General features: G+C 43.2%; 1 protein-coding gene across 5 annotated transcripts in view; it reads right to left on the bottom strand.

The window, feature by feature from the left end:
• Positions 1–18663, bottom strand: part of LOC147449730 (uncharacterized) — a 109745-nt gene extending 91082 nt beyond the window's left edge. For 2 of the 5 annotated variants that reach the window (XR_015189458.1, XR_015189457.1), the window contains exons 1-2: positions 18442–18646; positions 17869–17982 (exon numbers count right to left, since the gene is read on the bottom strand). Coding sequence is in view for 3 of the 5 variants with exons in the window: in XM_086522077.1 (XP_086378203.1) it covers positions 17869–17982; positions 18442–18627 (300 nt within the window). In the remaining 2 variants the exon portion in view is untranslated. Of the gene's footprint in view, positions 1–17868; positions 17983–18062; positions 18217–18441 lie in introns of those variants that run through there. The other 3 variants (XM_086522077.1, XM_086522078.1, XM_086522079.1) reach the window with 3 other exon arrangements.
• Between the last annotated feature and the right edge of the window lie 8359 nt (positions 18664–27022).

A 27022-nucleotide genomic window follows, 5' to 3' on the forward strand; every position in this document is an offset into this window, starting at 1 on the left:
CTCTTTGTACACTGCGGCCACATCCAAAACTGAAATGTAGCCTCTGTAGCAAAGGATTCCACTTTGGCTAGTCAATGACCCCACTTGGCTAACCATAGTCCTTGTCCAACCTTAGTGCTCTCTTGCCCTCAGGCCTGGACTCCCTCTGGACAGTTCCACACTAGCTATGCAATGCAGGGCAGTTAGATTTCCCGAGGGGTGTTTCCAAAAAGTGAAAGTAAATAGATAATAAGAAAGAAATCAACAAAAAGGATAGATAGTAGTCACACGCTGGTGACATACCCCCCTCCTGAAATCTCAAACGTCCTCGTTTGCATCTATGTCGTACATGCTTACTGTCAACACTGATGTATTCAACACCTGTCGACACATATACGACACATACATGCTCATTGTCAACCCTGGTGTATGCAACACCTCGTCGACTCATGTATTGCCTGCGTGTGAACCCTGTCCCAATGACATAGTGGTAGCTTCGCACTCTGCCATTGCTTTGAGTCACTAACTTTCCAATGACAAAATGGTAGCTGCACATTTTGCCACTGTCTTATAGTACACGTTGGATCCCGTAACACTTTCGAGCATACCCAAACCGACAGTTTAAGAATGCAGTTACACATGTACTCTTCAATAGAAGCAATCACTGTATCCTTGACAAACTGACAAGAAATACTCACTTCTATAGCACTAACCAAACTTTTGGACATTCCATAAGAGCAATTGCCAAACTGACAATCTGTACAGCTCTAACATTCATGTAACAGGTATTTGATTTGAGCTCACTTTAAATACCATGTACATCATTTGTTTCAAAAGCCATTGTCACACTGACAATCCATTTAGCTTTGAAACTCAAGGGGTCAAGGTAGGTTGCAAATCGAAGGCTTCCAGGTAAAGTGATAACACAGTTGGTGACTCTGCAAGTTCACCTTCTTCCATCCACTTAGCATCCATTGGTGGATAGTTTCTGAACTTTACCAAGTAACGCCTGGCAACCTTGCCTTTCACTTTCCTTTCTTTGTGTGCCAAAATCTGTTCAGGGACCAAGATCTCGTCAAGTTCCTCGACTTCCGGCTGATCTTCAGCTGGCATATCTTCTGGCACATCACCCACATAGGGTCTGAGAAGACTCACATGAAACGCATTGTGAATCTTCCAACTGTCAGGCAATTTCAGCCTATATGCAACATCACTGATTATGTCGCATACCTGAAAAGGCCCATAGTAACGCATGCTGAGCTTTGGAAACAGTCTTTCCTTGCCCTTCATCTTCTTTAACCTTGCCTTTTCAAAACGTAAAAGCACCCAATCACCAAGTGAATATACCACTTCACGACGGTGACGATCAGCTACTTTCTTTTGCTTTGCCTGAGTCCTTTCTAAGGCCACTTTGACCTTCTTGTACATTTCATCCATGTCCTGAACATACTTATCTGCTTCAAATATCTTGTCCTTTGTATGCAGTATGGGAGGAACTTTCTTGCCACCTTCAACTATCTCAAAAGGTGCCTTGCCAGTTGATGAATGCACTGTATTATTGTATGCATACTCCACCAATGGCAAATATTGCTCCCATTTTCCTTTATGCTCTGACACATAGCACTTCAGCAGATCTAGGACAGTAGAATTTGCCTCTTCTGACTGCCCATCTGTTTGAGGATGAAATGACGAAGAGAATTTGAGCGTGGTGCCCATATTCTCAAACAAGCCTTTCCAGAACAAACTAGTCATGCGTGGATCACGGTCGCTAATAATCGACTGTGGCATGCCATGATACTTGAAAATATTGCTCATAAACAAGCGTGCCATCTGATCTGGCTTTATCTTCTTCCTGACAGGAATAAAATGAGCCTGTTTGCTGAATCTGCAAATAATGGTCCAAATACCATCATTTCCTGTCTGCGTTCTTGGAAGATCAAAGATAAAATCCATAGCAATACTTTCCCATGGTTTATCTGGAATAGGTAGTGGTTGCAATAACCCTGGTGCCTTTTGTCTGTCAAACTTGACCTTTTGGCATATTAGGCATTCTCGCACAAAGGCATCCACATCCCTTCTCAATGTAGGCCAATAGAAGAATGTCTCTACCGCTTTAACTGTAGCATCGATACCACGATGCCCTGCATACGGTGGGACATGACTCTCTTCCATAACTTTGCGTCGCAATGGCTTTGTGACACACAATCTGCCATGCATCATCATGAACCCGTCTTTAAGAAGATAGTGTTCATGACGTTGTCCATCCATTAGTTGCTCGAAGACCCTTGCAAAATCTTCATCATTTGCATAGTGTTCTCTCATATCATCAAGTTCATGATGATAAGGAATCGACACAGCTGAAATTTGTGGCTTCCTTGACAAGGCATCAGCCACAATGTTCTTCTTGCCTTCTACATGCACAATCTGAAAATGGAACATGGATAAGATATTTGCCCATCGCATATGCTTCTCAGATAACTTTGTCTGTGTCAAGAAGTATCGCAAGGTCTGATGATCCGTTTGGACAACAAAGTCTGCACCTAGCAGGTAGTGTTTCCAACTTAAGAGCGCATGAATCACAGCCAGTAACTCTTTCTCATAGACCTGCATGGTCATCTCTGGCCCTTGCAAAATTCTGCTCTCATAGGCTACTACCCTGCCATCTTGCATTAGCACAGCACCAATGCTACTACCGCAGGCATCACATTGGACCACAAATGACTTCCTAAGATCTGGCAAGACAATGACTGGATCTGAAGTCATCTTTTCCTTTAAGAGATTAAAAGCTGAAATCTCTTTCTGTGTCCATCTAAAGGTGACTGCCTTCTTTTGAAGAGCATGTAAAGGTGAAGCAATCTCAGCGAAATTTCGGATAAACCGTCTGTAATAGGAGCATAGTCCCAAAAAGCTTCGGACATCATGCACCGTCTTCAAATTTGGCCATGACTTGATCGCTTCAACTTTTGCAGGATCCATTCTGACACCATCCTTTGAGACAATGTGTCCCAGAAAGTGAATCTCTTCCAGAAAAAACTCACTTTTCTTTGCATTGATGAGCAACCTATGACTGCGTAGCTCTTTGAACACAATGGCCAAGTGATGCCTATGCTCCTCTTCATTCTTTGAGTAGACTATCATGTCATCAAAGAATGTACCAACAAACTGCTGGTGTGGACGGAAAATTCTGTCCATCATCCTATTAAACGTAGCAGGAGCATTTGTGAGACCAAAGGGCATCACTAAAAATTCGTAAAGGCCAAACGTTGTTCTAAAAGCAGTCTTGTGCACATCCTCTGATCTAATGCGGATCTGATGATACCCACTCTTTAGATCTATCCTGCTAAACATAGCTGCTCCTTCTAATTTGTCCATAATATCATCAATTCTAGGTATAGGGAACCTATTCTTAATGGTATTCTTATTCAGTGCACGGTAGTCGATGCACATACGCCATGAGCCATCCTTTTTCTGCACCAACAACACTGGAGAACAGAATGGAGATGAACTGGGCTGAATCAGCCCCTTTTCTAACAACTCCTGTACTTGGCCCATTATCTCTTTCTGCTGAGCCGGACTAACCCTGTACGGAGGCTTATTTGGTGGGCTACAGCCTGGCACCAAATCTATCGCATGGTCCTCGGGTCTCTCTGGCGGTAATTGAGACGGTAATGAATCGGAAAAACAGTCACTATACTGTTGTAAAAACATTGACCTTTCTTTATCTAGCACAGATAAATTTGATTCATCAAAATCTGACACTTCACGTGCAAAAACCAAGTACGCAGAAAGATGCTTTTTCATTACAGAAGTAATAGCAGAAGCTGATACAGTAGGAATAGACTCCCCTTTAAGCTTTACATCCAGAATGTGAGTCTTTCCCCTGCTCTGTACAGTGATCTTTTTGTTGTAGGCATCCATGATTCCCTGTACACGAAATAACCAAGGAATACCTAACAACACATCACATCCGTCCAGTGGCATGATGTAAAATTCTTCAGCATCTACATAGGACTGGATATGTAGACGCAACTTTCCAATGATGGGTGTCACAGCCTCTGTATGGCCAGGACATGCCAAACCTGCCTCTGCTGTATACCCCATCTCTTCAGGTCTGATTCCCAACTTTGAAGCCAATTCTGGGGAAATAAAGTTGGCTTTGGCACCTGGATCAAAGAAGATAAGCACTGTTTGATCCCTAACCTTTCCCCATGCTCTGCAAAGCTCACTTGCATCTGAATTTGGCTTGTCGCCCACCATATCTGGCACTAGACCAGCCATGGGCTTCTTTCCTTTCTTGTCTTCCTTGTCTTCAGAATCAGCTGGCCTTTTCTTTGTAGGACAATTGTAAGCAATGTGGCCAGGCTGCTCACATATAAAGCATTTGTTCTCTGTCCTCAGGACCTTCTTTTGCTCTTCTGACTTGCGAGGAAAACGTCTTTTCCATTTCTTTGCTGGTCCTTTTTCTGATTCAGCCGTAGCTTTGTCTTTCCCTGTGTTGGCCGACTCCTGAGTCCCTTTAGGAGCCTCATTGGGAACGTGCTTCTTGGCTGAATTTTTCTTGCCTGATCCTGCCTTGACGCCAGTGTTAAATTCACAATCTTCTCCCTTGAGCAAACCATTGCCAGTGTTTGCTACCTCGATGAGCTGCGTCAAAGTAGTGACTTTGGTCTTTGTGCAGTATTTTCTCAATCCTTTGGGTAGGCCACAACAGTATTTTTCTATCTGTTCTGTCAATGGCACAAACCTATAGGAAGTTACTGGAAGTAGAGCTTTCCAAAACTTCCGATTGTAATCATCCAGATTTCTGCAAGTGGCAGCATTAAGCTGGTGCCATTCTGTCATGACATCTGCTTCGAAATCATCAGATAACCATGCTGCTGCAAAAATCTACTTGAAGTAAATCCATGTGGACGGAGCTTGCCCTTGAAGCAATAAAGTTGTCCACCATTGTCCCGCATTCCCTGTCAAGAAAGTGGCTGCCTTGCGGACCTTTGAAGCCTCTGTAAAGTTTCCCCCTGCATAGGCCTTGTCAAACTGCTGGAGGAATGAAAGAGCCTTCTTCCTGTCATCAAACCCTGTAAAGGTCGTGAATGACACTCCTTTGCCACCTTCTTTGTACGGAGTTGGCCTCTCCAGCGGCGTTAAATTGTCATATGGAAGTGACTGAAACATGGGAACACTATTAGGGTTCATCTGTGTTCCTTGGCCGCTATTAACTTGACCTGGAAATGCCATATTTGGCTGCTGATTTGTAATTCCAGCCATACCAAAATTTGCTTGTGGCATCCCAAATTGTCCCTGAGTGCTTTGAAACCCTGGTTGCATACCCATGACACTGTACATGGGGTTAGGCATCATCGTTTGAGCACCCCCAAACACTGTTCCTGGCGTATAAAACTGATTTCCAGGTGCATGACCAGCCATGCTTTGGAATACGGATCCACCTCCAAAATAGCCAGGGTGTACTGAAGGTGGTGGGAAGACTTGTTGCATAGCCTGTAAGTTGCTTCCCTGCCCATTAGAACCAGCTATAGGCTGTTGAAAGGTGGCGGGCTGAACTGGTACAGCTTGAAATATTGGCATCTCAGCCACTTGTTCTTGCACCTTAGGCACAGGTTGTGGAGACTGCATGTTCTCCGTCAAGTGTACAGGTGTTTCCATTGACTGTGCGGTATGAATCACCTGTGCTCGAGCCTTAACAGGCTTTTGAATATGATCCAGTGACCCAACTTGCTGAGACGGAACAGGAGGTTGCAGAAAGGCTAAAAACCTTGGGTTCTGCATTACTTGTGTGAACATAGCCACAGCAGTAGCCAACTGGGTCCTGAATATATCATCATCAGTCTGTGGTGGTCTTGAGGACTCACCCACTTCATGTGTCTGTTGACCCTGTGAAGAGGAAACCTCTTCAGTCACATCATCTGGTCTGTCAGCCATAATTACAATTCCCTGTGTCTGGTCTATGATCCCCTGTGTGTTCAAGTCCAAAACTGACCAAGGCTCACTTCTATGGGAAAAAGTGATTTTATCCCGTCGATGGAACCATGTAACCGGCCTGTTCAATCCAAAAAGGGCGGTAGACTTTACTTTAAACCTTGATTTAGCTTTCACCCATTATTAGTCGTCTATTTTACCTGTACTTTCAAGACACAACAAAGGGGAGAGGGATACAGGCTGCTAGATTGCACCTGTATGAGTAGACAGACACCAGATTGGCCCCTAACTTAGGCGCCCCTTTCGGTATTTCTTTATTGTTCAAAAGAGGGAATAAACGCTGTGGTTCCCTACAAGCTGCCCCGCACAAACTCGGCTGAATTTCCACTGTTCCAGCCCGATTTCGGCAGCATAACTGTACTAGAACCCTTCACAGTCAGTATTCCCACGCATTAAATGACTTTCCCGACGCATACGGGCACTTTGCAAAACCTCGCGAGAATCTGCAGCACGCTGAATTCTCTGTTTTCAGCCCTGAAAATGCGCCAGATCACCTATACAGCGGTCCCCTTGCGTCCCCGAACCTCCTGGGGGTATTAGGGTCCGTTTAGGGCCAAAACCCTAAACCTGCAAAAATACACAGCAGGCTGTAATTCACTGTTTCGGGCTCCGTTTTGCGTGCCGGTTGCATCCTTAGCAAGTCCTCGAACTCCCGCACCTGTAGGGCTACTTGCCCTTTGAATCGGACGAGATTTCTGGCGTGAAACCTCTCCGAATTCACCCGTACCTGCGGGGGATTAGCCGCTAGCTAATCCAGTACCTGTGCAAGAGGCTCTTGCCTCGGCAATCGCGCATGAACCCACACAACTGTACATTGGTCAAATGAAGAGCCCACTAGAGGGGCATAACATACTGCCAAAGGGGAGAGAGAGGGCAGTGCGTAGCGTGCAGGGCATCACTCCTAGCACCGCACTGTACATAGGAGGGAAAGCAAGCACTCCATAGCTCTTAACCTGTGACAGAGACTTGCAAAATGAGCCTCCCAGCTATAAATCACGTTTTTGCCTTCTCTATAAGTAGTAAACTGGCCTCACAGTGCCAAGTGTCACTCATTTGTGCATTTTCCCGCTTTAGACCCTCGGGTCTAAAAATATTTCACCTGCAGCCTCTGTTGACTTGGCCACAGAGTAACAAAATGATCCCCATGTCAAACTGCACGTAATGACGCGAAGACATTTTTAGGTCCCAAAATAGCAGTTCCCTAAATTTTAGGAGATGCTGCCATTGTATCTTTCTAGGTCATCCGACCCTCTTTGTACACTGCGGCCACATCCAAAACTGAAATGTAGCCTCTGTAGCAAAGGATTCCACTTTGGCTAGTCAATGACCCCACTTGGCTAACCATAGTCCTTGTCCAACCTTAGTGCTCTCTTGCCCTCAGGCCTGGACTCCCTCTGGACAGTTCCACACTAGCTATGCAATGCAGGGCAGTTAGATTTCCCGAGGGGTGTTTCCAAAAAGTGAAAGTAAATAGATAATAAGAAAGAAATCAACAAAAAGGATAGATAGTAGTCACACGCTGGTGACAGCGAGAGTGGTCTACTTGATTGCACAAAGGTCTACAATGCGAATGCAATGGACTCATGCAATGGGACTATGCCGATGATGACGGCGGCGACTTAGGCTGAAATCTGGGATCTTCTTGGTGACTGGAAACGACTGTTTCGGGCTGGTTCTATGGCTGAAATTCACTGTCTTTGTCGCTGTTTCAATGGCTGAATCTGATGGTTGTATCGGGGGTCATGCTAGAGACAAAAACGCTGATGTATTGTACCCGCTAAGCTGCGTTTTGATGCTGAGTTGTACCTGCTGGAAAACGCTGCCAAGGCTGGGGAATACCTGCTGGAAAACGCTAGTAAAGGCTGTGTTTTTTTACTTGCTGAAAATCTGTTATGGCTGCGTTTTTACCAAGGCTGGAAGCTGATGAAAACGCTGGAATCTACTGTTGGTCAATCCCAATGATGCAAAAAAACGCTGAAATGGCCTGTCCTGCTAGCGTTAGTAATTGGGCTGAGATCGCTGATGTTGGTGCTAGGGGAAAACCGTCAGAGACGAGGCTTAGGGCAATGGCATGCTGTGGGTGGAAACGCCAATGCAAGGGTATGTATGGCGAAGGAATCTGCTGGGAATCCCCACGAAGAAGGAGGTCCAAAAACGCTGGGGGGTGCTTGGGGGGGGGGGGGGGGGGGGGGGGGGGGGGGGGGGCCGAGGGTGTTTACTGCTGAGAAGTTGCCTATTGAGCGGGAAGCTCCTGCTGCCTCTTCTACCAGAAAGTGTGAACTTTGGTTTGCTTATATATTAACTTAGCAAAATTGCCCTACCTACTTTTGTTGGAAAGTCACTTAAAAATAATAAGTGAAAATCCCAATAAATAGGAAAATAGGCTAAATGCACTGGAAAATTCCCCTAACTAATGCGAATGGATTCTGATGGGAATTCCGATGATCATGCTGTGTGCAACCAGAGGATATGCATCTATGCTAAGTGACTGGGCATGCACGGTCTACGAATAGACTCACAAAAGTGCTAGATCACTGCTAATCTAACTTGATCGGACTGACTGAACCCTGCTGTGGTGTAGCTTGTCCACGAACACATAGGGTTGGGATGTGTCACGTGACATCTCCTCCTTTTCAAAGTGAGGTACTGGTACCGAACTGTATGGCGTCGAGAGAGATCGCCAACAGCATCCGGAATCCTGGAAGGGACTCTTTGCCGACCCACTCTGCTGTGTGGGTCGAGCGGTACTTGAACTTCATAAAGGTCTGCAATGCTTGCTTCTTTGGGCCGCGCCGAAAGCGACACAAAGTCTTGAGAATCTCCTTTCTTGCTTCAACTTCGTCTAGAGTCCTGCTTCTTTCGTCTTCAAGAATCTCCATGGCTGAAAATTCCTGAAACCATCTCCAACACAAAACCATGAACATACCCATTCCATGTAAAGTGAAGGAAAAAAATCTTGTCTTTTCTAAAGACTGTGTATGCAATGTAGACGAACATAGAGACGGAGTGACAACCCGTTCATCAAACACATGCAAACAATGCGGTCGAATCTTTTCTGTATGATCGAAATCAATCAACTGTGGCAAATCCCAATGGAAATGCCCATGCTTGGTGCTCATACTATCATGTGCTCTTTCGGAAACTGTGTCATGCCAAGGAAGAAACATGGAATGTGACTTCCTGACATACAAACTTTGCAACTTTTCATGAACAATCCGCATACATTCGTGCTCATCCATGAGAGAAACGTGTTCAACATACAATATGTCATGCCTAGGAAAAGGGATCACATAACGATGCTGACTAAAATACACGAAACGATCACGAATGAAACATTCGAACAAGGTGTGCGTATCAATCATGCGAACACATAATACTTCCTGTGATGGCTCTTTGGACCAAGGCTCGAGAGCCAAGATCGGTTCTTCCTGAATGATCGAATTGTCCTGTGGGGGTTCTTTGGACCAAGGCTCGAGAGCCAAGATCGGATCTTCGTGATTGATCGAATCTACAACGAGGTTAGCTTCGCTAGGAAAAGCATCCACTAACACATCATCCTTGTGAACAATCACATCTTCTTCATGCTATTCATCATGCTTGTGAGAAATCACATCTTGATCATGCAAATCATGATCAATCAAATCATCATCATGCTTCACACAATCATGCAAATCCTGTGTGTCATGCTGTGGAGAAAGAGAGACTGAGAGAATCTCCTTATGCCGAATCCTTTCAATCTTGTCCTGCATATTAGCACTGAGAGATGGAGAAGGAACAATGTCCTCTCCATGAAAGACAGTAGGAGAATCACTTTTGGCATTGATAGTTAAAGTGCTAGCCTCCCAATCAACGAGAGGGTTGATTTCACGAAACCATGTCATGCCTAAAATCATATCACATCCTGAGAGAGGAGAAACAACAAATCTTCTAGTGAAGACAGTCTCTTGAATTGCAAACAACACATCAAGGCACTCCTTCGTGATGAGAGCGTCCATACCACGACGAAAGCCAGAGACCTCGATAGGAGATCTCGGACTAACTTCGAGGCGGGCTCTCTCAACAAGAGGGGCTGATCACATCATGCATACTACCTGGGTCAAACAATATGACAAAACGGTGCCCCGACGTACGACCATAACATTAATGAGAGACTCATCAATGGGAGGGTCTTGAGAAACTATGGGCACAATCGTGTTATCATTCATTGCATTGACAGATGTAGTGGGTGCTGTGGGTTCTTTAGATTCATTCGATTCAAGCTTAGGACATGTTCGTTTTATGTGACCCTTAATGTGACAATGAAAACAACGACCTTCCTTAGAATACGTGCTTTGTTCTTCCGAAGTGATGTATCCTCCTACAATTTCTTGTGCTACCTTTTCATCTGGAGTAAGCTTAGGTTTAGCAGTTGTGTTAGCCTTACCCTTAGATTCATTGTAAGAATTCTTTGATGAGAGACTGTTGGAAGATTGGTTAGAAGAGTTATCATTCTTACCGTTCTTATTGTTCTGAGGGTTCTGAGAAGTCTGCGAGGTACTTGTGGAAGTCTTGTTCTCCTTAGGCTTTCCTTTGTTGTGCTTCATCTCGTGTGGGCGAGAGCAATGGCTACCGCTTTGTTGAGATCGATTGGATCGAGTATCTCGACATCATACTTGATATACTCGTCCAATACGTAAAGAAATGCCTCCTTGCGCTTCGCATCCGATTTGCGTAATTGAGTGCCGAGCTGCAAAACCCGATTAGAGAAAGACATAACCGGCATACCGTTTTGCTTGAGAGCTCGCCAATCGTCCTTCAATCGTGCAAGGTACTGAGGTGGCATAAACCGCGCCTTGAGCTTGTCTTGGAAATCAGCCCAACTAAAAGAGAGGGGCATGAAATCGTCGGCTGCCTCTAGGTGCGCGGCTAGCTGTGCCTCTTGCCATGCCTGGTACCAATTTATGGCATCACCAGCAAGGTACATAGCTGCCGTCAAAACTTTGGTATTGCCTGTTTTCTTAGTTGTCGCAAAATAAGCATTAAATTGATGCAACCAAGAATGAATAACAGTAGCACCATCTTACCGTCATACTTACTGAAAGTCAACTTCTCTGTGACTGGACTGTGTGAATCCGCACCGTGGCTTGCGCCACTTGACAAACTCCCACGATCTTTGGGTGGTTCGGTCTTCGAGGCTAGGATTTGGGCTATAAATTCTTGACTACAAAGCTCCCTTTGAGTTTCACGCTCGGCCTCCTTTTCTGCTTTGCGTTCTTTTCGTTCAGCGCGCTCGCGTTCGAGAGCAAGTCGCTATTCTTCTTGTTTTGCGGCAAGCGCAATGCGCTCACGTTCCTGAGCAAGTCGATTTTCTTCTTGTTGTGCAGCAAGTTTGTCGTTTCGTTCATCGCGCTCGCGGTCCTTGGCTTCTTGTGCACGGTCCTTTGCTGCTTGTTCTTCTGCTTTGCTTGCGAGTTGTGCCAATGCAACTCGATTCGTTTCTTGTTGTTGTGCCATCATGTCCAACATCGACTTGACCATCATCTCCATAGGAGTGAGGACAACTCGTGGCGTAGATGGCGAAGGGGGGGGGTTGAAAAAATCTCCTGGTGGGGAGAATCCTTCGTCGCCTCTCTCATGCTCATCACCTGAATGCGAAGTATCCATGCCGCTTCGGGTGACGACCATGCACTGGGATCTTGGGGTCTTAAGCTCGTGAGGAACTTGGGTTCTTGAGGGTCTTGAGGTTCTTGAGGTCCTTGATTCATGAGAATCTTGGGTTCTTGAGGTTCTTGAGTCTTGAGGTTTTCTTTCGCTTGCAAATCGCGTTGGAGAAGGATCTTCTCTTCACCCGAGTTCTACCCTTTTCTACGGGCGCACCCCTTGGCGGCCATGCGCTCACACCAAGGTTGCTTTTTCCCACCTCACGTCGATTGGCCGGCCGCTAAGTGCACGGTCTGCTCTCAATGAGTGAAAAGAGACACAAGGGGAGGCTGGACAAGCCCTTCTTTCTTGGGATTCCTGTCACTCTTCAACAAAACACGATTAAGAATCGCCACGCCCAAGTAAACTTGGGATCGTGCGATCGCAACAAGCAAAAAATTCTTGTGGTTCTTTCCTTGAGTAATGCAGAACACTTCCAAAGCTCTGATACCAATGTAAGGTGCAGCGGAATGAATGTTGTATTTTCTCAAGATTAGTGATCTTTATTGCTCAAGGTTCCTTTTAGTTCTTAGGGAAGGAGAGAGCCTTCTGTCTTGTAGAGTGCTATGATCACGAACAAAGTGAGTGGATTGTGCGTGCAAGTGAATGAGACTGAGAGAAGGAGAGAGAAGAGATACGACACCGAGAGGTTGTAAAACCCTCCTCCGAAGGCCCCACTCTCGTCGGCGAGAGTGGTCTACTTGATTGCACAGAGGCGTACAATGCGAATGCAAGGGAGTGATGCAATGGGACTATGCCGATGACGACAACGGTGATGACGGCGGCGACTTAAGCTGAAATCTGGGATCTTCTTGGTGACTGGAAACGACTGTTTCGGGCTGGTTCTATGGCTGAAATTCACTGTCTTTGTCGCTGTTTCAATGGCTGAATCTGATGGTTGTATCGGGGGTCATGCTAGAGACAAAAACGCTGATGTATTGTACCTGCTAAGCTGCGTTTTGATGCTGAGTTGTACCTGCTGGAAAATGCTGCCAAGGCTGGGGAATACCTGCTGGAAAATGCTAGTAAAGGCTGTGTTTTTTTCCTTGCTGAAAATCTGTTATGGCTGCGTTTTTACCAAGGCTGGAAGCTGATGAAAACGCTGGAATCTGCTGTTGGTCTGCAATCCCAATGATGGAAAAAAACGCTGAAATGGCCTGTCCTGCTAGCGTTAGTAATTGGGCTGAGATCGCTGATGTTGGTGCTAGGGGAAAACCGCCAGAGACGAGGCTTAGGGCGATGGCATGCTGTGGGTGGAAACGCCAATGCAAGGGGATGTATGGCGAAGGAATCTGCTCGGAATCCCGCGAAGAAGGAGGTCTAAAAACGTTGGGGGGTGCTGGGGAGGGGGGGGGGGGGGGGGGGGGGGGGGGGGGGGGGGGGTGTTTACTGCTGAGAAGTTGCCTGTTGAGCGGGAAGCTCCTGCTGCCTCTTCTGCCAGAAAGTGTGAACTTTGATTTGCTTATATATTAACTTAGCAAAATTGCCCTACCTACTTTTGTTGGAAAGTCGCTTAAAAATAATAAGTGAAAATCCCAATAAATAGGAAAATAGGCTAAATGCACTGGAAAATTCCCCTAACTGATGCGAATGGATTCTGATGGGAATTCCGATGATCATGATGTGTGCAACCGGAGGATGTGCATCTATGCTAAGTGACTGGGCATGCACAGTCTACGAATAGACTCACAAAAGTGCCAGATCACTGCTGGTCTAACTTGATCGGGCTGACTGAACCCTACTGTGGTGTAGCTTGTCCACGGACACATAGGGTTGGGATGTGTCACGTGACAAAAGTCCACTCCCAGATCATTGGCCCCAAAACCCTCTCGCCCCTTCCAGTATTCTTTTACATTGCTTGACAAAAGGTACAGCCGCCGCGGAGCTCTGCCTATGCTTCTACACACGCAAGAATGCTAGAGAGACCCCAAGGCTTGTATTTAAAGGCACTGGGCCCCAAAAGCATCAAACATGAAAAGTTGTGTCTCAAAAGGCATCCCACACCACAAGCTTGCGCCCAAATCTCACGCGAGTATCCATCCAGCATGCCACGTGTCATCTGTAAAACGCACATAAATTTTCGCTGACAGGTTGCCATGGCATCATTGCATAAATTTTAGGGATTGTGTTCTTCGGTCGGTTTTGTCCGTCATAGGGTTTCGATAATGGCCTAACCCCTTGGGCCATGCCTTGTCGACAACTTATGACAAACCACCCTTTATGCAAGAGGGTTCAAAAACTGGGAAAAACTATATGACAGACTTGTCCATTTATGCAGGTCTTGCAAACACGCTCACAAAACTCGGAACTATATCCCTTGTACTCTGTAGACAAACCTTGGCTTTGAAGACATAGTAGTAGCATGTCCACGTCGCACATGCACATGACATCCCCTTCTGCTTCAAGTGAGGTACAACCCATGGGTACTGAACTCTCACCCATACCATATGATAGTCTCCAATGAAAGTCCTCCTAAATGATGTCCTCCATGGAGGAGAGCCTTCGTCGAGAGATCTGGAAATTTCCAAGGGACATGGATGGTCATGACGCATCTACACCCACGCAATGGACTGCAATGTGGATCAATGATGCCCTTGTTGGTTACCGGCAAACAATAACCTTTGCTGCCCTGACTCAAATGGTGTGAACTAAAACGCAAACCAAAGGGATGCTATAGAGCGGATGGATGGATATGCCAACGCTGATGTCCACGAAGGTTACCGGCAAGCCTAACCCCTATGCAATAAGATTGAAGAAAGCAACACCGAATAAATTATGAAAATGGGTATGTCCTTTGAATTGCCACGAACCATGACAAGTCCTTTGTATGATGTCTCTGGAAACCGCCAAGTTAACTCCTCAAAGATAGAGGCTCCTCTTGGGGCTTCGACTAAATTGCCGAATGATGAAAGCTCTAGATAAATCCTCGTCTCTACATCAGATGTGGCTACAAATGTACGCTCATGATGGCTGCAAACTCCTGCGATGGTTGCCCAGGAGTGGAACCCTTTGGCTCTAGATTGGTGGCTCGCAATTGCTAAGATGTAGCTAGTGTGGACCCAATGTGCCGCCAACGATGTGTACAGATCAATGACAATACAATACCTCCTTTGGATAGATCAATGTCTCCAAGGAGATGGGAGAGACGGTTATCCAAACAATGCCAAGACTTCAAAGTGGATAGGCTGATTTGGATGTCGCCTCCCCTTGTCATCATAGGCTGCTAATAAATCCTGCTACTCACAATCAAAATCTTTAACGTTTTTAATGCAAGTCTGCAACAATGCGTCCTGTAATGTCGAAGAAGTTGTGAACTCCAAATATGAGGTCCCGACCAACCCTCTCAAGGTATCTCCTTTAGATTGCATAAATGGAATGTACGCGATACAATACCTCGATTCAAGACTCGACTCAACTCGAACGGATGATGTTGACACGGTAACTCTTCAAGATGAGGCACCTTCGAGACTAATTTGATGCACCTTTTGGATCTCACTCCATATGGGTTGTCAATGGCCAACACACGGAAGATCTGGGGCTGATTTACTCACCCAATGTGAGAGGAGGGTTGAATGTTGGCTGCAAGAATGTAGCAAATCCATCGTGGTAAATCAGGCTGAAAATGCAGCAGACGATGGAGCCGATGATGGCCAGCAAATTGAGGTCGATCTCAAGGCTATGGGGCACAAAAGGTGAGGACCACAGTGGCTGCCAATGCTTATGGGTATGGGCTGCAGAAGGAACCACCAGGCTCAGAAAAACGCCAACCAAGAGGGAGGGCAGTTTGATTCAAAAACACTAGGGAGAGAGATAGCTACAGAGGACGGCCAAGAATCATGGAATTATCTGATGGGATGCTGAGGCCTGATGTGCCTTTATACCACTAGTTTATAGCCTCTTCATGCTTATGTACGATTATGAGTCCAAACCACCAATCGCCACTGGACTCAAAGGCGTTGCACGACATGCAAGAAATGCTCGTCATCGCTAAAGAAAGCATAAAGAATGCCCAAGATAGGCCTACCTTTATGCTAACCAGCATCGACAACCTCGTGATCTCCAGGAGGGGATGATGGTGTACCTAAAGGTATCGAAGGATTCTGAAACAATCCGTATTGGTCAATGCTCGAAACTATATTCGCAATATTGTGGGCCATTCCAAATAATCAAGAAGATTAGTGATGTCTCCTACAAACTACCTGCAACATTACTGTCCATCCCGTGTTCTAAGTTAGCCGCTTGAAGGAGCCGTTGGGACAAGATAAACAAGTTGTTTCGTTGGAGGAAGTCCCGAGTTTAATGGATACCACTTTTTACATTCACTTGAACCTGAATCGGTCCTTGATCAAAGGGGTCTCGAACGACTTCTGACCCTCAATATTTGATCAAGTGCAAGCATCGGCCTGAGTCGAGTGCCACTTGGGAATCAGTAAGATCGTTGAAGAGTCATTTCACCGGTTTTATAACCGAGGATATTGCTAAGGACGAAAATTGAAGATAAAGGGGCAAGTGTTACGTCCCCAGACATAAGATGGGCGCTTGAGCTATGTCCGCTCAAGGGTGAACATGGACTTATTGTTAGGGGGTCAAGGAGCCCTATAAATAGGACCCTAGGCTCATTTGTGAGCTATCTTGTGTGATCACCGCGCTTGGACTCTAGGCCCTTGGCAGCTCTACCCGCACACCTGTCTGGTGTGGGCTTTGACGGGTGTGAGCTTGGTGGATGGGCCACCAGCCCTTGTGGTAGAGGCTAGCTCGTTGGCTGCAGGCTCCCACGTGACCCCGTATTGGCTCTATGGCTCGGAGGTGAGCTTGATGTCCGCTCTCTACGTTGGTTATACGTGAGTATGGCTTGTGTCACGTCTTGTGTGCAAGATGGATCCGGCAAGGGACTAGCATCATTCTTGGGGAATTACGAGAAGATTGAGGATGCAAGTGATGTGTGGCACGAGATAGAAGCGTACTTTCAAAAGGATGATCAATGCGTGGATGCATATGTATGGGGGTTTTCTTGTCTTTGGGACAGGTGGTGTACATCGGGAAGAGAATCTGCTCCAGTTATGCCAAAGAAGCACCATTTCTTAGCAAGCTTGAAGGGTGATTGAAATTAAAGGTTGAGTTGAAAAGACTGCAAATTTTTAAAGATGCTATGAAGATAGCCAAGGTCAAGGAGTGGAAATTGAAGAGGCAAAGGGAGCTTGAATTAATTGATGGTATGCCATAGGTATCTCATATTTGTAAAGAAGAGGTCTTGAAGACATGCTCATGCATACTTAGGGATTCAAGCATACCTTTTGGTGTGATAAGCCAATGAGGATGGAAAGAATGCTTACCATGGAGAGAATGAGGTTACGACTCAAAAGAGCTATGAATGTAATGCCAAGTGCTTCTTTTCCACAATTTAGAAGTTCTAAACTTGTGGAAGATCATGATGTCACTATCAATAAGGATGTATCTGATGCCAATGTAGAAAAAGCTCAGCCTCTTGCACATGTTGAGGTGTGAATGCCATGGTAGATGCTTCTAAGGTACAAGATATGGAAGATGTATCTAATGCTAGACTGGCAATCAGACAGTTCAGGGTTTCATCTCATAGACTAGAGATCGAGGCTGGACGGGCAGCCCAGGTTGACAGAGGAGGATCTGTAGGGTATGTAGACGTGTGGTGAAGAACAGGGAGTACTATTGGAGTCGAGAGATGAGGGTAGAGATTGAGAGATACCGGGAGATTCTGGTAGAGTCATGCTCTCCTTCTATATGCTTTTCCTCTTAATTACAGGCTTCTCATCACATGTATGCATTGCTTCTCATATCATCATGTATCGTGGTATTATCACGGCTTTCATCTTGAAAGAGACTCAAATCTCATTGAGAAGCATTATAACACTGTGACACACACTCAAGAAAAACATAAGATTCAAATACCTGTCCACAAGCATCAAATTCTATTCTTAGGCTAGCGTCACCATATATGTGTCCAGAGAGAGAGAGAGAGAGAGAGAGAGAGAGAGAGGAGAAGATAAAACAAAAATCTGTAATAGCGCTTGCAAGAGAGCAATTGGTATTTATGTACAAAAGATAGACTCCTATCTTCTGTGATTCTCCATAATCCATTACGACATGGTGTATAAGAGGGTGTCATCCAAAAAGACGCAAAGGAAAATACACTTTCAAGAACAATGACCCAACTGAGTACATAAATTCCTGAATGCTTACATGAGTGCCAACTCTGGCATTTGCAAATGCCTTCAGAAGTTTATCCATAAGGGATGCAACTGTCAGATCCACGGCCAGATATTCTGGTTGAAGAATCGTGAGAGCCCTGTCTACCTGCTCACAGCACAAAAAACTTCTTTGTTACGGCACACAGTTAGCATGTCCAAGGGCATGATTTTCTTTATTCATTAAACCTTGAGACACGTGAAGACCTTGCCCCATTGCAATGTCATACAATAAGGAATGGAACCTCTGAATGCCACTAAGCAAGAGGGGGATAACATATGTATTTAGTACAAGGAGCAAGCTTTCATGGTATGATGGGCAATGTGAGCATCGACCACAACACTGAGGCCCCTTGCAGTTCAGTGCTTAAATACAGATGAGTAAAGTGAGCACCACATGAACATTTCCTTACTTACGATAGACAACATTGAGCAATTGCTACAGGTGAGACACACAGTGGTGAGACAAAGACTGCGCCAATGTAGTTAAGACGCTAACGGCCCACATGGGGAAAGTTGCGCACGTAAACAGCAGAATCTTTCTTGCAAGAAGCTCAGAAGGAATTACCTGAGGGCAGAAAGGAGAAGCCGTGCACCTACATTTCAAGGTATCCAAGATTTTTCGAGTACCGCTGGAAGGAAGTCTTCTGAGGAGCTCCCTCGACAGGGCAGGTTCGTTGTGCCAGAAAGCCAACTCCATGCGTGTGCGCGCGTGCGTGCCTGAGAGAGAGAGAGAGAGAGATAGAGAGATCATGCGGGCATGAAAAGCGAGTTAAAATGGCCTTCCTTTTCCATGAAATAGTCTTGCTTGGTCTATAGAATACACTATGACATGACATATGCAAATTGACTCTAGCGTTGAAGGAAACAAGGGCATGACTAATTTTGGCAAGGGCTATATTTGAAATAATGTTTATGGGAAGAGACAAAGTTAAGTGCATCAATTATTCGAGAATATAAGGATAATCACAGTTGAGATTATATCCAAGCGAGGTTGTCTACTGATGAATGTTTTTTTCTAGTATATGTGCTATATGTAATTCTTGCAAACGAAAAGTATTTCAAAAAGAAAATTTTCATCGAATGGTTGGTAGCATAGAAGGTGGATGTTGACTGTGTTTTGCCTTTCTTCTTTTTGTAGTTACTAGCTCGCACGCCCCGCTTATCGACGGGCCTCGCTCGCTCTTACCACCTCACTTTGTATGTGTTTGTGTGTGTGTGCATCTTTATACATCTCTCCATGACACACACGCGATCAACACTTTCTGTCTTTGGCCTCTTTAGACTACTCCTGGTACATTTAACCCCTTTTGCGCGCGCGCACGCACACACACACACACAGTGATTACATAAAAGCACATGACTAAAGAGACATATTTCAAACAAAAGTTTACATTATTGCCAAAAAGGCTCAAGAACATATCTGCATAGCACTCTTAGTCGTGCTATTTCAACAGGATCAAGATATTGCGTTGGAGCTCTACAAACTTCTCTTAAATTTATTTCTTGAACCCAACCCAAGTAAATCTTGTAATGACGAATCAACCCAAGCTCTTGCTTTAAGAGCATGAGCCTAATGTTGGAAAAGAAATAGGGATCAAGCAACTTGATGTAAATTGTGTCCAACTCTTCATCTACATATGACCTCCAAACAGTGTAGTTTTTCTCAATCACTTCCCATGTCCATTGCCATCCCTATTCAGCAGGTAACAAATTTTCTTCAAAGGCATCAATAAGATTTTTTACACTTGGAAAAATATTCACAATTTCGTGGGCCATTTAACTGGCTGCAAGAAAAGAAGAGAACATTAGTACTCAAAGCTTAAAATTAGAGAGAGAGAGAGAGAGATGTTCAACATGGCCACTTAAACACTTTAAAAAAGTATAAGCGCAATACGAACACTTCAATTACTAATTGTCATGCCAAAAAGTGTCAAGAGGTTCATTAGGTCAAAGTCTTTACAACAACCTCAATTTTTTTGTTTACAACGACTCATATTCTACTCTATAATTGGACGGTTGAGAATCGCTCCAATATACCCCATTGATAAACTTCACAATTAATTTCAAAATTTCAAACTCTTCATCCGAAATGTAAGATTTGTGATTGTAATATATCTTTCGCAACTGAATATCACAACCACAAACATTGACATAATAAATATCAACCATATGTAGTTTTTGTAGGACTCTCATCAATTTTATTTCGCTCAATATTTGTGACACTTTGCATAGTGAAATGCTTAACCGCCCACAATTTCCATACCACCCATTAGCATATGAATACACCCAATGATGCCACCAACACCATGTACCATATCCTTGACAAATGTACTCTTCATTAACTTTCAAATATATAATCATCTTTATATGTATTGGGAGAATAACCAATACATCATGACCCATGTTAACCTACATTAGCAATTCGTAAATTTCTCTCTCTTTCTCTCTCTCTCTCTCTCTCTCTCTCTCTCATTAACATAAGTAGTAGATAAAAACCCACTTCAATAAGCCAACAGTAACTAAAAAAATATGGTACTTAGAATGCATAGACAATGGATCAAAGTGTTTGATCATCTAGAGAAGTTGAGCCTATGACACACTCTACTTGGAACTCTCAAGATCCAAGGTCCAACACGTCAAACACTGTGACCGAGGCGTCGAGGTGATTCACCCAAAGAATAGATTCTAAGCATCCATTCATTCACTCCATAGGGACCGTCTGAAAAGTTGCAATTGAGAGGGCGTTGCATACCTAACTATCGTACATTGATTCGCATATTATCTATATCAAACTCTATGTGATAATAACCTACAACACTTCTAAAATACCGTGCTTCATATAATGCCAAGACAGAATGTCTGCAATAATATTGAAGCATGCAATGAAAATAACGACCAACCATTCAGACATTAAAAGTAACAACACATTTAACGTCATATGGATTCAAGTTCAAGCTATACTCACCAAAGGATCTCAATCCTCGATAATACTAACAATATCCTCAGCATGTGCAGGACCCCTTCACAATGGAGGATCTAGACAAAATGTAACACGTGTAAACATACAAAATAAAGGCCAGAAAGTTCTCGTTCATGGAAAAAGTAAGTAACAAAGATAAGATTTTACATTTACATACCTCTAATATAAGTAGGTACCTCATTGACGGTGTACGAAACCATGATGTATCATGCCATTCTTTATCTGCTCTAACAGCACAGATTTGGAAGTTTAAGAGGAACAAATATGAAATAGAATAAAGAACACTTTGACGATCATGCCGTAGAGAATCATGTCCTTCTTTCTTTTGTTTTAGTGAAGGATTTAAGAGAGAGAGAGAGAGAGAGAGAGAGAGAGAGAGAGAGAGAGAGAGGAATGAAAGCAATTCAAAAGACTTTGAAATTTCACAACTTCACAAAAAGACAATACAAAACAGTTATTCAAAGTGTAGCCTTCGAGAGACCACATTAGGGATTCTATAAGTCCAAAGACCTATGTTGTATACATTTTGCAAGATACGGGGTGGTGTTTCAACTTGAGTAAATATCCTCAATCGATATGGTGTAGTGTGGTCTCCAGCAACCCTCACTTGCTGTGCATTGACTGGCCTCTCGTCACTCACAAACCAAATATTAACTTGAATTTGACGATGCTCGTGGTTCGAAGAAAAGGCAACATGGTAGTATCCAAGAAATTCCATGGACATATCTCTACCTAAGTATAGCATTTCATAAACACCTACGATGATAAAACCTCGATGGGAGTGATCTCTACAAAGGCATCCATGAATTATGTAGAGCAATAAAAGCTTAAAACTACAATTATACCATATATAGAAACTCTTACAATATAATATGAGTTTGATCAAATAAAATCACCAAAAACATAGCAGGAACTCTTCCCCTCCATTGCGGTGGATCTTCAACAGAGTAAGTCAATGTATAAGCCAATCTTCTCAAGAAAATAATAGGTCAAGTTAATAAACTAATTTAAAAAAGAAGATAAATACCTCGAATGAATTCAGTGATGTGACCCACTACATAGGAGGCACTGCATCAAGGATCCATCTGTGGGCAATACTTTGATCTAACAGATATTAATAAAATTTAACGTCAAGTGTGTCTGACTTTAAGTGAGAGCCACAATGTCAATTTGAACTTATTGTTATGAGGGCGCTAGTTGTAATACTTCCTTGAATACAATGTTTGGAGTGTAGTAACACTCCGCTTGAGTGTTTTCAATATTGACAACAATCCTCATAGAAGCTGCACTTCGTACACGTGACATTGCAACATACAATTGTCCATGAGAGAAGATCGATGATGCAAGATATAGACCAAGAATTCCAAGTGTTTGCCCTTGTGCTTTGTTGATAGTCATCCCCAAAGCAAGCCTGATTGGAAACCGACGACGCTTCATTTGAAATGGAAGCCCCTGATGGTTTCTAATAATAAACTCAATCCTTGGAAGAAAAACTCTCTCTCCAATATTTGATAATGTAACTATCTCTACCTCAATTACCTTATGATGAAACTGCTTGCATATCAATCTAGTTCTGTTGCATAATCCACGTCTTGGATCCAAATTTCACAGCAACATGATAGGAGCACTTTCTTTCAAAACTAAAGAATGAGGTGGAAAACCACCACCAAGAGTAAGGCTATTCAGATATTCAATTGTGTACAAATATGTGTTTTCCTTTGACATACAAATTGGATATGCACTCAGATACTCTTTGCAATCTCCGTGCATTCTTTGCAATGCATAGTCATTAATTAAATCCACCTCTTTATTCCGTGGAGCAAGTATTGCTCGATCTCTGAAAAAACTTGCATGATCTTGCACATGACACAAATATCCATATATAAAGCTTAGAAGATCTGTCAAACTATTTCCTGGAGGCATCATGTGTGAAGGTATTTCGACTCTGTCTAAGTCTCCTCCAACATCCATAACCCCATTGCCAATATCAAGCACCCAACGGGAAAACTTTGTTGAAGTGAATTTGAACCGCAATCAACTATACGCATATTTTTGGTAAGCTTCAATATCTTAGTATATTTTCATATGTGAGAATGACACAACGAAGCATTTAAAATGCCTGTACAACTACCTTTTGGTACAACACGTAGTATTCGTCGAAAGTCACCTCCAAGCAAAATGACGTTTCCACCAAACAAAGTATCTCGTTGCATAATATCTCTTGAAGTTCTGTCCACTACTTCAAATGCATAGCGATGTGTCATGGAAGCTTCATCCCATATAAGTAAAGCTGCATTCCTTAGAAGTTCTACAAGTTCACTATTTACCTTTATATTGCAAGTTGCTTTAGAGTGAAGCTCCAAAGGTATCTTAAACCTAGAATGAGCAATTCTTCCATTACTCAAAAGCAAAGCTGCAATACCCGAGGATGCACATGCAGGAGCAACTCTACAACTTACTCGCACTCGTGAAAGAAGTGCATTATATAAGTAAGTTTTTCCTGAGTCACCACGACCATCTAGGAAAAATACCTTCCCTGAATGTGTGTCGACAACTTGTAGCACTTGGTGATAAGCATCTCGCTGATCCTCATTTAAGGAAGTCTCCATACAATTTGCTATACTACATTGTTCATCAACACTAAACATTGTTTCTTCAGCCATAGCACCATTTTCACTTAAGGATATCAATGTTGAGTCTATTGCAAGCAACATATAATCGCAAAGCCTCTTGCCATGTTGTTGCAAAAAGCATTCTATACGAAGCAAAGCTTGATTTTTTGCCACATCAAATCGCACACTTGCATCTAAAATACGCATCCTTATGGCATAAACTTAGTCCTCACAAAGTTCAGTACAAAACATGTCCCAAAGATCAGCCGGATGAAGTGGCTCACAAAAGACTAATATGATTGCAAACAATTGTCTCAACTGCATTCCATTTTGAAAAAAAGATGCCTCTTGGAGGCAAATTGGCCATTCTTCATCGTCTTGGCTATACATGCCTCCTTGTATGTATCATAAATGTGACCAGCATACATATGCAAGTCTTCAAAACACTTACATCCCTTGCAAATATTGAGAAGCATTTGTAAATAACAAACCTCACCAACAGTAGGGACAATATTATACATTCTTCCAATAGAAACACCCTGTTGTCGTGGAGACCATGCCTTTCGACTTTTATTCCATACCCAACCATTTGGAAAGGCAGTATATGTGAAGCTATTTGCTTCGGGATAGTTTTGATTTGCAACAAACCATTATGTCAAGGTAGTTTTTCTATTTTCCTCATTATCTAGCAAATGTGATACATCATCACCATCTTGAAATGTAACCATGTGTACTTGCAATTGTTGAATAACTGGCCTTTCACTATGCATGTCGAAGCCAAATATTTTCCACATAGCCTCAAATGCAGAAACAAAACGTGCATTGAGATAACTCTTGATCTCATCAGTAGCTCCTTCACCATCTTGAAGGACAACAGTGGCTCGATCATGTCCCTTGTAGACATACTTATAAAGATATTTCATGGCAGTGAGACAGTTGAGCAAATATCCATGTTAATATGGGCTCGGTATCTTAGTGATAAGAGAGGGCTGTAAGGAACGACCCAACGATTATCTAAATTGTAATTCTTAGACGTAACAAACCTTACATCATCTCGTCTCGTATACACAAAATATCCACTTTCGTTTACATTTGTAGACGTAGAAAATGTTCGTGGAAACTTGAATCTACACTTACCATCAATCATACATGGAGAACGTGGGTTCAAAGGACCACATGGCCCATGAACATTACAACGACTCATTAATTCTGGAAACACATTCTTGTCAGGGAGCTCTGCACAAACCAACTTGTCATAGTGTAATGTATCTATGGGTTTATATTCGGATGCAAGTATCAACAATATATGTGCATGAGGAAGACCTCTCTTCTAAAACTCAATCACAGAAACATGTCCAATCACCTCCCCAAATACGGCTTGCTTGATAAGTAAATGCATCATATCTTGGAACTTCTGATAAAACACTCGTGTAGTCACATCAAGACGATGAACAACACTTTGTCCAGGTAGTAATGCATCATCTATTTCCTTCCATCGTGGATTACATGTGAAAGTGATGAAGAGATCCGGTTTACCCCTACTACGAACAATTGCCATTGTATCTTGAAATAGTTGGCACATATCTTGGACCTCCAACAAAAGACGAAGGCAAAACAATTCTACGGCCAACATTTTGAGCTTCAACACTCTCTAAGCCATCTCTAGCCTCAACCATGTCAACCAATCCTTGGTACACTTCACTACGAAGTGTTTTTTGGTTATTTCGCATCCACAAAAGCCGTGACTCCTCTAGAGTACTATAAGCATCCACGACATACTGTTGTAATAGCCTACCTCCTCGAAGAAGACACTCCACTGTATCATCTCTTATTTGTAAGCGAAAGATATAATATTGCTTTTGACTCAATTTTTTTTCATCGATAGTCTGTAAATAAAGATGCCACCCATCCTCTCCACTTGGAAATAATAAAACATACAATAAGGACATGTAAGCTCGATGCATGCTGGAGATTCTTTTCAAACCCCCGTGTCAAAAATTCAGTACAATGTCTCAATAGCCAATATTTCTATCATCCCCTTGTCCTGGCATTATTGCAGCAACTTCAGAACCCCTTGGAGCAAGATATTGCCAACCATCACAATGATGCTCCGCAATAACCATCCTCATATTGGGTACAATAGCATCTCCATACAAAGAAGCAGCAGATCGTAGAGCATTTGCATAGGGATTTACTCTATGCATCATCACTTGTAAACACTCTAGAATACTACGATCTAAATTTGAAACACGATGCAATCTGTTGCTCAGCTCATGTTCGGTATCAAAAAAATATAATTGTGGAAATTGTGGAACTTCATTTTGTCCTTCGGCTGGCGCTAAAGAACCAATGCTATGATAGACAGAGCCGTGAACCTTAAAAATGTATACACCTCTCCCACCATAATTAATAGTCTCATTGATATGGGCACCAAGAGACACAAATGCCAATGCATTATTATATCCTCGAATGTTTTGTAAGGACTGTCTACTTCTTGTTGTGGTTGAGCTCATCAAATCTTTCAATTCATTTGGTGGCTCATTCAAAGGAAGTAATCGGACTTTTCCATCAGAGCAGCAATATTTACCCACAAATGTTTGGATAGTCTTTCCTTCGTCCTTCCAGGCCTTTGCTCCACATTTGGAGCAAACATAATCTAAGCTTCCTAAGTTGTGCAACACACACTTTTTGGATAGAACTGGTGCCATAGACTTGTGATGTAAAAGGAAAGACGTTGGATATTCAAAGCGATGGACAAATAGTGCTTTTCTACTTTAGAATAGTTTCCCTCTACTATGTTCATTGTTGCCCCAACATTCATAGCTTCAGAGTTTCCTTCATGTACATCATGCATGCTCTACCTTTCATTGCACTCCAATAAAGTTCCAATAGTACTTGTAGTGAATGCCTTGTTCTCTCTCGTGCTATTTGGCACCTCGCCTTTCACGAATCATCACACGGTCGACTACATCGTGCATGACCAAGTGATAATATACGTGGTCCAAATACCATCTATGAAATTAGGTGCAAATAGATCTCATATAAATACAATATACCTGTTATAATTTGGATCAGTCACTAAAAGAACATTCTTATGCATAATAAAATTCAATATAAATTGGGACATCTAATTATATCCTATAAACTAAATACATTTGACACATTGATAGTGACTCAATTAAAAAGTACAGTTTGATGAAGATAGAGGATAGCATTACATATTTCTTCCATTAGTAGGATTAGGTCGTTGAGAAACTTGACGCTGCCATGGTCGAACTAATCTAGCCAAAGCACTCAATTTATTTGAGGTACCTCGGATATCTGAAAGTCTTGAACCTTGAACCTTTGTCAAAGGACCCAGCTTTGTTGACAATACTTCTCAATCCTGGCACGATTTGTCATAGAGTATTGTCTTGAATTCGTCCTTTTGATTCACGTTGACTCCGTGAAGCCTCTTTTCAAAGATTTTCAATAGATGCCATTATCATCTTTTGAGAATACTCAACTTTGGAAAGTTTCTCTGTAATGTATGCCTCACTCTCTAGTCTCTGCAA

The sequence above is a fragment of the Adiantum capillus-veneris genome, chromosome 10 (assembly GCF_014529385.1).
Source record: "Adiantum capillus-veneris isolate H3 chromosome 10, ASM1452938v2, whole genome shotgun sequence".
In the NCBI taxonomy this organism is placed as follows: domain Eukaryota; kingdom Viridiplantae; phylum Streptophyta; class Polypodiopsida; order Polypodiales; family Pteridaceae; genus Adiantum; species Adiantum capillus-veneris.